Raw genomic sequence first — 12,196 nt, 5'->3', positions numbered from 1 at the left:
TCTCAGTCGGAAGGTCATGGTCAACACTGATTTGTTTTGTTTTCCCTCACAGAATCAAGCGAACACGAGGACAAGAGCACCGACGCTTCCGGAGATGTGCCTGTCCAGCCGTGCCCACCCGAGACCCCCACCCTCACCACCACAGATGCCCCGGAGGAGGAAGGAGACGCCCCCAAGTCCCCACAGGACTCCCAGGAGAATGATGAACTGGGCCCTTTGCCAGATAACTGGGAGATGGCCTACACTGAGAAAGGAGAAGTTTACTTCATAGAGTGAGTGAAGTGCACTTCAAAGCACACTTCATAATGAAAGAGGTTTGAGCATATGGAGCTCTACCTGTTGCAGTGTCCTCGTTTACAGATCATTACGGATTGCTGAATTATTTATGTATCCAATATTAAGCTCATTCACTTCAGTGCAGTTCAGTTTACTGCATTTTGCATTTTGGAAATGATTTGCTGGACTTCAGCACATGGTAGGGCTGGAAATGTACAGTAGCTAAAATTATAATTAGTTTTTTATTCTTTTGATGGTTTTCAGTTTACGTAATTGCCTCTGAAATTTATTGAAATTCATTTTTATTAGTTAATGTAAAATTACTTAATATAAATAATTTGATTAATATATAAATATTAATTGTAAATTCATATTTTCATACATTTTTCATCATTTCAATCAAACAAGGCAGTTTGGTTTAAAATATTGGTAACACTTTACACTGAGTTTTCATTTGTTAACGTTAATTAATTACATTAGTTAGCCTGAAGTACATAAAACATTTATTAATCTTACTTTATGTGAATTTGAACCTTTACTAATGCATTTTCAAAATCAAAAATTATATTGTCTATATGATTTAATTCACCTGAGCTAATATGAACTAACTTTGAACAGTTGTATTTTTATTAACTAATGTTAAGAAAGATGAATAAATGCTAATGAATAACAAATATATTACTCATTGTTAGTTAATGTTAGTTCATACATTACATGAAATATTGTTAAATGATGTAAACATGTTAATGTTAACATAACCTTTTCGCAAAGTGTTACCAAAATGTTTAATTCTAAAGAGATGATATAACAAATTAATATTTATATTTATATTAAATTAAGTATATAATATAATATTATAAAATATAACTGGTAATAAAAATGCATTATTAATTAATTAATTTATTACTAACCAATTTTAATACATTTAATACTACACATGTACTTTCATGAACATTTTAGTGATGATGCAAGCAAATCAGATTAAGATTTTCATAACTCAATTGAACTCAATTCTAATGTCATTTTTGCTGTTGAAATTTAAATCTGCAATACTATATGAACATTTGTTTCAATATTCTTGTATAAATAAATACGTGAATTTGTATTTAATTTTTTACATTTAGTTTTAAATAAAAATATTATTCAGTATATATCACTTGGTACCACTTTAAGGATGAACTGACACTTTGGAAAATGTTGAAAAATTAATCACTAAAACTGAATCTGCCAGAGTAGCTGAGGAAAGAGTGTTCGAGATCTTCGTCTCCCTCCCATCTGTCCTTAATGAGAAACAAGGGACTTATTAAAAGTATTGATTGTCATTGTGTTAACTGGAAAAATCCCCAGCCACTGTGACTGAGGCCTTCTGGGATATATTTCAAAGTTAGGCTTGTACCAACATTTACCTGACATAACGCACATAGAGGCGGTTTTGATTCATATCATGGTAGCTAAACAATATTTTTTCTTTTCAGTCACAATACCAAAACGACGTCATGGCTCGACCCTCGACTAGCAAAGAAAGCCAAGCCCCCAGAGGAGTGTGAGGAAGACGGTGAGTGTTTGAGTCTGTTTACACATGTGTGAGTGTGTGGCTCTCTTTTACGCTTGGAGAAATTTGATGTCGTGACCTCTACTTGTATTTTCCCTCTGGAGATGTACACGTGAATGATTGTAACATGGAGTCCGAAGGGGAAAGGTTTCCATTTTGTGGGTTTGTTAGTGATGTCAGAACACGATCAGATTGTGCTCTGGTTTCATGAAACATCCAGAATGACAAACTACTAGATCATGATGTTTGCGCACTGTGTTTATTCAGCATTGATGTATGCTTTTATCTGTTTATTCTTTCATTAGTTATTTTTTTGTTTGTACAACCATATGTCCAACCAGCCATAAAGCCACCAATCTATATAGCTATTCATTCATTCATTCATTCATTCATTCATTCATTCATTCATTCATTCATTCATCCATTTGTCTATTAAGCATCTATCCTCCATTCATTTGTTTTATTGTTTAATTTAGTGTTTCTATCCCTCCATTTTTTGTTTGTTTTTTATTAATCCATTAGGCCATTTGTCCTCTATTCATTCATTTACTTGTTGATTCATGCGTTGTTGTTCAGTCATCCATCCTCTGTTTGTTTGTTAGTTGATTCACCCATTCTTTAAGCATCTATTATCCATTCTTTTGTGTGCTTGTTTAATCGTTTGTTTAGTCATACAGCCATCCATCTATCCATTCATCCATCCTTCCATCCTCTATTCATTTGTTTTGTTGATTCACTTCCTTAAGTATATATTCTCCATTCGTTTTCTTGTCCAGTTATTTATTTGTTTGATCATAAATCTTTAAAGCAGTCATCCATCCTCCATCCCAGTCATTCATTAGTTTATTTATTCAGACTTTCTCCACTGGTTTGTTAGTTTGTTTATTAATTCATCCATTAAGCCATCTGTTCTTTTTTCATTCATTCATTCGTTTGCATATTGATTCAGTTGTGTATTTATTCCTTTGTTTGTTCATCCATCCATCTTTTAGCTATCTATCTTCTATCCGTTCATTCTTTCGCTTATTGATTCATTTGTTCTTTCATCCATCCAACCATCCATCATCCTCTGTCCATTTGTTCATTCAGTCACAAATCCTTTGAAAATCTATCCTCCATTTATTTCTTTGTTTATTCATTGATTTATTTGATAAGAAAGCTAATTATTCATTCCTTCATTCCTCCTCCTTTCCATCCATAAAGCCATCTAACCTACATTCATACATCCATCCTTGTACCCTTCATGCATTCATTAATTTGTTCATTCATTCATCCATCTATGCTTCCATAAATCCATTTAATAATTTATTCATCCATCCATCCATCCATTCATCCATCTATAAAGAAGTCACTTATCCTCCATTCTAGTCATTCATTAGTTTATTTGTTTAGACTTTCTCCATTGGTTTGTTAGTTTAATTCATTTGTTCATTTATTCATTTGTTTGTTAATCCATCCATCTTTTAGGCTATATATTCTCAATTCATTCATTTGTTTGCTCATTGATTCATTTGTCCATCCATCCATCCTCTGTTTTGTTTGTTCATTCAGTCACCAATTTTTTGAGGATTTATCCTCCATTCATTCATTCATTCATTCATTCATTCATTCGTTCGTTCGTTCGTTCGTTCATTCATTCATTCGTTCGTTCGTTCATTCATAAAGCAGTCATTTATCCTTAATTCTAGTCATTCATTAGTTTATTTGTTTAGACTATCTCCATTGGTTTGTGTGTTTAATTCATTCATCCATTAATCATCTGTCCTCTATATTTTTATTCATTCATTTGCATATTGATTAATTTGTTCATTTATTCATTTGTTTGTTAATCCATCCATCTTTTAGGCTATCTATTCTCTCTTCTCTCTTTTGTTTTGTTTGTTCATTCAGTCACCAATTGTGTTTGAGGATCTATCCTCCATTCATTCATTTTTTTTTCTATTTGTTTAGACTATCTCCATTGGTTTGTTTGTTTAATTCATTCGTCCATTAATCATCTGTCCTCTATTCATTCATTCATTTGCATATTGATCAATTTGTTCATTTATTCATTTGTTTGTTAATCCATCCATCTTTTAGGCTATCTATTCTCTATCATTCATTCATTTGACCAGAGAGCTATTTATTCCTTCCTTCATTCATCCTCCTTTCCGTTGATACATTATTTTTTGTTCATACATTTATCCATAAAGCCATCTAACCTGCATTCTTCTACCCTTCATGCATTCATTTATTTGTTCATTCATCCATCCATCCATACTTCCATAAAGCCATCTATTCATTTTTACAGCCATTCATTCTTTTTGTTAATTTTTTTATTTCTTCATTCACACTTGTCATATTACCTGTGCTCTAAAAACGGAGCACAAGTCAGCATGATATATTCATTAGCTTGCTCAAAACCTGTATTTTTTATGTTTTCTTCTCAGCCAGGCTGTTAAACATGCATGGTGTCTCTGTGTGCCCAAATCTACCATCTTTGAAACCCTCTGTTGAATTAAAATGCAATTTAATGGGGCCAGAGAAATCAATATCTCTTTCCACAGGCCTTTTAATTCCTCTCTGTGACATGACTACTAATATCCCTCTCTGTAGTACAGCATAGATCTATTTTTTTGGGCACGTCTGTGCAGCAACGTAAGCTCATACACATAATCATGATTGATTTCCATTATGTTCAATAATAACTGCTGCAAAGAAATCACTCTGTGCATTGCAAAATTGATCCACGTCTGTCTTCAAAGTTCAGACATGTACATGATTCAGAATGTAATTCAGATGTCTGTTAGCTTATGATCCTCATGGGGCGGCACAGTTTCATCATAAATTCTCATCAAAGGTTAGATAAAAGATGATCTATCTGTGTCTACCTAATTTTGCCGTCCAAATCAATGTTACTCACAATTCCTGGTGTAATTTAGAGGCGTGCCTGTTTAATTTAGCAACAATGGAATCATTTTTCCATTGTTCCCACGCTCCAAAATTTACTCCGTGCTTGCTATTTAATCAGCCCTGCTTGTTGGTTTTGAGAGCATAAATTTCACAGGACTTTTAAAGACGCATCCGGCACATATGCACACACTCATATTTACACTTGAGCATTCAATGCACTCAAATATACATAAGCCACTCAGTGAATGAAAGAACCTGAAAAAGAGACTTCTCCCATAGTTGCCATGGCAACTGCCGATGGAGGACCATTGATTTAAGGAGGCTTGAGAAAAGATATTTAAGGTGGTCTGGGTTAGATCATTGTCTTAAAACCTTAAAGGGTCCAAAATGTCCTAAATAAAAAACATATAGAATTTTCTTTAAAATTATGGATGTTTCAGAATTATTTTTCAACTATGGTGCATTATTAATCTGTTAAGAATGATATAATTATATTTATTAAAAAAATTGATGAGTAGGTGATATATTTTCTGTATTATTATTTATATTGTATTGATTATTAAAAAGCTAATTATTTTCTTAATGTGTTGCATAGGTGATCTATTAAGCATTAGAAGCTAATAATATTTGTTACATTTATGAATGAAAAGTTTTAACTTATTGGGGTGCGGGGTTGCGAATGGTGGGAACGTTGAGTAAGTAATAGTTTCGAACATTTTGAATATGATTTTTCCTTATTGTTTTCTAGTTGTGGTACATTAAATAGAATATACCTCATGTAATATATTAAATTCATTTTTAAATGTGGTTTGCAGTATTGCGGGAATGTTCAGTAGGTAATACATTGAAATATTTTGAATATTATTTATTTGTTGTTTATAATTTATTTATTAAAACAGCTGCCTTAAAGCAATTTTTAATTTGCTATAATGTGCAGGAACTTTTAGGTGTTAATAAAAATAATAATTTTTAGTTGGTTGTAAAACATGTTGTTTCCACCTCCCTCTAAGTTACAAAATAAAATATAAATACAAAATAAATAGGCATCATAAAGAGAAGTAATAAATATGACCTATTATAAGTAAGATTAAATATTTAACATTTGGCTCCAATTTCTTCCATACCAAGATGTGATCTTTAAAAGAAACCTACAGTAACTCAAGCCAAGGTTATGTCACACTTCTCACTTTTTTCTGTTAAGAAAGTGTCACCATCTGGTGTGTTACTCGTCTTTCTCTCTGAGTTAAAGTGGTGTATGTGACACATATGAGAGGCTCATCATGTATCCTCTTGGATGACAGCCTGGGAAAGGTTTGTTCTTAATGTAAACCCTAAATATGAGACTGGTTTTTGATTGTGAGGAGAAGGGTCAAGCATTAGCGGATGCGGTGTAGCCGTTTGCTGTGTGTGTGTGTAGGAGGGAATTGATTGCTGTAACCCTCCTAGTGAGGTGCGAGAACCTCGTTGGTCGTCACACCTGCTCCTGCCTCCTCCGGCCCAACGTTCTGTTCAGCGCAGCATCCATTCACTCAACTAATGATTATCTGAACACAGCATGGCTTCTTTTGACACAGTATGAGTAAAAAACTTGCTTTGAGGGCTTGTCTGTAGACCCTCTTTATGTGTGTCAGTGTAGAGGCTGTAGCATGACTTTTGTTTGCTTGTTTACTTGTTTGTTCACTACCTACTTGTTTAACACACTAAAGTGTGTGTTAGGAAAAATGTTACATTTAAAAAATTGCAGCATTGTCCATGAAAAATGTCCACTGTGATGCCAGGGTGTTCTCAGTGGCTGCCAGGGCATTGTTTGGTGGTTGCTAGGTGGTTTCTAGGGTATTCTGAATGTTGTATGGTCATTTTAGGTGACTGCTAGGGTGCTCTGTGAGGTTAATAAGACATTCTTAGGGCCCTTTAAAATCCGTTTTATTTTTTTTTTTAATTCCTTTTTAATTCCATTTTTATTCTTTTTTTTTTGTTAAATTAAATTTTATTAATCAAAGCATGTCTAATTAAAATCATGAAACGTATACATTTTCACATCAATTTATTAAAAGTTAATTAATTATGTTTAGGGCCCTATGAAATGTTTTATTTTTTCTTCACCATATGTTTTATTGTTACCTAACTCTGTGTTTTAGCTTGTCTAATTATTTAAATACATAAAAACAACTTAATCTATTTAAAAAAACAATTCTTAAAATAGCCTTATGATTTTTTAATCGTTTTGTATGTATTTTAAATTTTTCTGGTAATCAAATGAAGGCATAAAACATTAATTTAATTTATCTTTTAATTACTGAAAATTGAGCAAACTTTATTTTTTGGTAAACAAAGGGGATTTACCATATTAAAATTAAAACATGGAAGAAATGTTGTGTGATTATTCCTTAAATTATGTTTGTTTCTTTTTAGTAGTAGTAGTAGTAGGCTATGTACATTCTGCTGAACAATAGGTAATACATTTCTGGCAAATACTTGTCTTTAAATTAAACCAGACTTTTATTTTGACGGGTTGCCGTGAATACCTTTACAGTTCTGTGCATGTGATATGACGCTAGTTTTATTCAAATCAAATCCTCATGACTTCACTCTCAGAGCAGGCCTATCATTCCGAGAACTCTGCTCATGTGTTTGCATGATGCATTTAAAAGTTAATGACCAAACGTATCATTATAAAAGCTCACAGTGTTGTTGCAGATCAAATATAACGTGGATAACATTAAATTTATATTTTTCATCAGGTTAGACATTGATTATTTATCACTCAAATCCCTTTCTCTACCTGTCTGTCGGTCATGTATATCCGCCATGTTTGTAGTACTTTAACACATTTTATGCGTATTTGTAGTTCTAATCGAATCCTCATCCACCGCGCAATGTGTTGTGGGGAATATTAGCCATTAGAGTTGCATCGATCTGCACTTCGAATTCTAACCGGAAGTAGTAGACCATCCAGGAATCTTTGGCATACTTTTTTAAACATACTATGATTTGGGACATACTAATTATATTTTCGAATACTATTTAGGATGCATAGTATGCGATTTGGGACGCAGCATAGGTGTTTTTTTTTATAGAAACTTTTGCAGGGTTGCTAGGGCATTGTTTGGGGGTTGCTATGGAGTTCTGAGTGGTTGTTAGGGCGGTACAATAACATTGATACCTGTTTTTACTACTGCAGGGTTGCTAGGCCATTGCTTGGGGGTTGCTAGGGGCTTCTAAGCATTTGCTTTGATATTGCTAGGTGGTTTCTAGGATGTTCTGAATAGTTATAAGGTCATTTCAGGTGATTGCTACTGTGTTCTTTGTGGCTGATTGGACATTGTAATAGTTTGGTGGTTGTTATGGTGTTTAGAGTGGTTGCTAGAATGTTGCTAGATGGTTTCTAGGGTATTCTGAATGCTTGTGAGGTCATTTTAGGTAATTCTTATGGTGTTCTTTGTGGTTGATACAACATTTTATGAGTTTACACTTCTAGGACATTTTTTGTTGGTTGTTAGGGTGTTCTAAAGGGGTTGCTAGGGCATTGTTTGGTGGTTGTCAGGGAGTTCTGAGGGGTTGGTAGTTTATTGTTTGGTGGTTGTCAGGGAGTTCTGAGGGGTTGCTAGGGCATTGTTTGGGGGGTTACTTGGGCATTGTTTGATGGTTGTCAGGGGGTTCTAATTTGTGGTTGCTTGGTAGTTCCTCAAGCAGTGTTTGGTGGTTGTTAGTATGTCCTGACTGGTTGCTTGGTTTCTAGGGTATTCTGAATGCTTGTGAGGTCATTTTGGGCAATTGTTACTGTGCTCTTTGTGGTTGATAGGACATTCTGAGTGTCCACTTGGTAGGATATTGTTGTTATGTTGATATGGTTGCTAGGGAGTTGCTCAGGCATAGTTTGGCGGTTGCTTGGACATTGTTTGGTGGTTGTCAGGGAGTTCTGAGGGGTTGTTAGGGCATTGTTTTGGCAGTTGCTAGGGCATTGTTTGGTGGTTGCTTGGGTATTGTTTGATGGTTGTTAGGGAGTTCTAAATGGTGTTTGCTAGGTAGTTCATCAAGCATTGTTTAGTAGTTGCTAGGGTGTTCTGACTGGTTGCTAGGTAGTATCTAGGGCATTCCGAGTAATTGTAAGGTCATTTCAGGTGATTGCTATGATTGTTAGGACATTGTTTGGTTATTATTGCATTGTTTGGTGGTGGACATTACGAGGACATTGCTAGAAGGTTGCTAGGTGTTGGTGTTCAAAATGGTTGCTAGGTTGTTATGAGTGGTTTTTAGGTAGTTCCTCAAGCACTGTTTGGTTTAGCCTTGCGTTTGTGTGCGTGTGCATGTTTAGTGCACACCGTTTATTCAGACATGCATAGATGACTTCATCTGCACGTATATGTACATGTTTTGAAGAATGCTGGCAAAAACTGCAGCATGTCCCACTGGTGATGTTTTTGATGATTACTGTGTGAGTTTGCGCATGTAGCCCATTTCTTCTTGATGTTTCAATAACGTCAAATTTGGCTGAAAAACAGCACACACAGGAAAAAGCATCTTGAATGCTGCACGTGATGACAGCCCTTTGTTGTCATGGTGATTTCGCCAGACCTTTAATTTGTTTTGTGTCTCTCAGGCGGATTGAATTGCATGGAAGTATATTGGCTGTAACCTTCGGGCTGCTAGACCTCCCCTCACTTACCGCTGTGTGTCCTAATTAAGCTTTGTTTTACACACTGACTGCCAGCGTGAACGGCCGACTGGATTGTTTGGGATACGGAGTCCAAATTCTGGCATGCGCAGGGAATGTGTTTTTAAAAGACGTCTAGACTGATTTGCGCTGTGTATTATCAAACACTGCAGGCATCCCTGGGGTTATTGATTTACTGGACGGGGCTTCAGTATAATGAAAAGTGTGAGGAATGTTTTCATGACATGCATGCTTTGTGCCGTGCATTAAATAGCTCATTTTAAGCTTGTTGCTTCTGAAGGTTTCATACATTCAGGTTCACCTTTCTACCATTGTCGTAATCATTTATGAATATGAAATTATGGTAATACTTCACTTGAAGCCTGATTAAATAATGCAATATCAAGGCAAGGAAATTTGATTTATATAACACATTTAATAAACAATTCTAATTCCGATTGCTTTACATAGGCATGATAAAGAATATGAGAATAAAAGAATAAAAAATATAATATCTAAATATCAAATATAAATATTGTTAAAAGAAATAAAGAAAGAAATATAGTTATAACTGTTGTTGTGTGTGTATACTCTATCTATTTTTCATTAATCTCAGTATTCTCATTATTTTAGCATTATTTCTGTACTATTATAGTATTAATTTTAATCACTATTTTTGTATTTTTTAAGGTTTTTTTAACGTTTTAATTTTAATCTTAGATTATATTTTAATAATTTGGTTATGGGCTTTTATCATTTTTATTAGTTTCATGTTTTTATTTTTATATTTTTTATAATTTTATAATTTTAAAATATTTGTCTAATGTTCATTTATTTTTATTTCAGTTTTAATTTTAGTAACAGTAGTATGTTTTAATAATAGTAGTATTTTGACTTAAATTTGTTGCCAAAACAACATTTCTACATTTTCTGAGTGATATTTATTTTAGTTTATATATTTATATATTATTTAAATTCCATTGCAGAAATCTTTTTAAATATTTTAAGTATTTGATATTTCATATGTATGTATTTAATATTTAAATATTTTTAATAGTTGATATTTTATACATATGTAGTGTATGTATACTTCATCAGTCAAATATTATGTGTAAATTGTTATTGTTTCTCTAAAACTAAAACAATTAAAATTTAAATGTGAAAATGTGTGTGTGTGTGTGTATACACACATACACATGTACACACACACACACACACACACACACTTTAATTTTTATTGTTTTAAAACAAAACTATGCAAGGAAACAGAAAATAGAGCCCAGCCTACATTAAATACACATGCAACAGGGATAAACAACATTTGCAACTAGGTGCCAACCATCTTTTTATTTTATTTTTTATTTTTATTTTTTACAGAACTTCCATATGGCTGGGAGAAAATAGACGACCCTATTTATGGCAGTTACTATGTTGAGTAAGTTCTTCAGAATTCTTCTTTCAAATTTTAGTCGAATCTGACCCCGAATCATCCGTGTCATGCTCTTCAATAAGCGTGCCGAGGGAGGGAGGGTCCCAGCGTGATTTAAATATCTGCTCGTTCTGCCCCGCAGCCACATTAACAGAAGGACACAGTTTGAGAACCCCGTCCTAGAGGCCAAACGAAGGATGCAACAGCAACAGCAAATGCAAAGTCAAGGTCTATCGGCGCTGCCATTGCCCACAATATATAGAGGTACTGCTTTTCTCTGTGGCCCATATGTGCCATCTTCACCCAATTGGTTTTATTGGTGTTTCTCGGTTTCGGGTTGCTCAGGTGTGCCCTACTTTCACTTCACTTTAGCTTGACTGAAGCACCAAAGACCATGCAGTAGAGATGGCTGTGCGTTGTGCCGTGTATTCCTCTGATTGTTTATATGTGTTTGTCTTCACAGAAAAGCCTCCATTCACGAGGGACGCCACACAACTCAAAGGGACATTCCTCACCACGGTGCTACAGAAGAGCAACATGGGATTCGGCTTCACCATCATTGGTGGAGACGAGCCGGACGAGTTCCTACAGGTCAAGAGCGTCATACCTGAGGGACCTGCAGCCCAAGATGGCAAGATGGACACAGGTGAGAAGGTCGAGGAAATCAGGACCTCAGGACTAGGGATGTAACGATTAACCGCGAGCCGGTTGAAAATCGATTCAAATATGTGACGATTCAAATCGGTTGAGATGCTAAACAAATTGCGATTCATTTCCATGTTTGAGGGGAACTTACTGTCTGTAGAAAAGTATAGATGTTTTTTTTTTTTTCTTCTTGCCTCTGTATAATGCATATTAAAGTTCATAAGTGCAGGGCTGCTTCGTTTACAGCAGAAACCAAGGAAAGGCTTTAAGGGCCACCTGCTGGTAGAGAGTGAATCTGCGTCTCATTAAGGTGGTTCGCTGAAATTTCATGCAGATATTTTTTATGTATAGTTTCACAAAACTGAAGTCAAACCATTCTGTTTTTGCTTCAAAATTTCGAAATTATACAATCTAATTTAAATTAAAAACTGCTCAAGTTGCGTGCATGCAGAATGCAGTGGTTGCCTCTAATTTAAATGGAAAGAGCACAGACAAAGCCTTATTTCGTTTAATTGAAGAGATTTATTTTATAAGTGTTACTTATTTATTTGATTTTTGGGCTTGTTTTAAAATTTCAATTTAGTTTTGTTATTTGCATTTACATTCTGTTTAAATTTTGTCATTTAGCAGACACTTTTATCCAAAGCGACTTTCAGATGAGGACAATAGAAGCAATCAAAACTAACAAAAGAGCAATAATATGCAAGTGCTATATTAGTATATTATTATAGTTATATTTCAATTTCAC

General features: G+C 34.4%; 1 protein-coding gene across 8 annotated transcripts in view; it reads left to right on the top strand.

Moving 5' to 3' along the window:
- The window catches only part of LOC109064466 (membrane-associated guanylate kinase, WW and PDZ domain-containing protein 2-like), a 76,855-nt gene that overhangs the window by 42,763 nt on the left and 21,896 nt on the right, over positions 1 to 12,196 (top strand). For 7 of the 8 annotated variants that reach the window (XM_042752843.1, XM_042752841.1, XM_042752847.1 and 4 more), the window contains exons 5-9: positions 53 to 272; positions 1,752 to 1,831; positions 10,752 to 10,809; positions 10,946 to 11,067; positions 11,267 to 11,449. In XM_042752843.1, the coding sequence (XP_042608777.1) occupies positions 53 to 272; positions 1,752 to 1,831; positions 10,752 to 10,809; positions 10,946 to 11,067; positions 11,267 to 11,449 (663 nt within the window). The remainder of the gene's footprint in view (positions 1 to 52; positions 273 to 1,751; positions 1,832 to 10,751; positions 10,810 to 10,945; positions 11,068 to 11,266; positions 11,450 to 12,196) is intronic. The other variant, XM_042752848.1, reaches the window with a different exon arrangement.

This window comes from Cyprinus carpio, chromosome B25 (genome assembly GCF_018340385.1).
Source record: "Cyprinus carpio isolate SPL01 chromosome B25, ASM1834038v1, whole genome shotgun sequence".
Taxonomy (NCBI): domain Eukaryota; kingdom Metazoa; phylum Chordata; class Actinopteri; order Cypriniformes; family Cyprinidae; genus Cyprinus; species Cyprinus carpio.
Note: the sequence above shows the minus strand (reverse complement) of the source record. Positions and strands in the feature narration are given on the sequence as shown.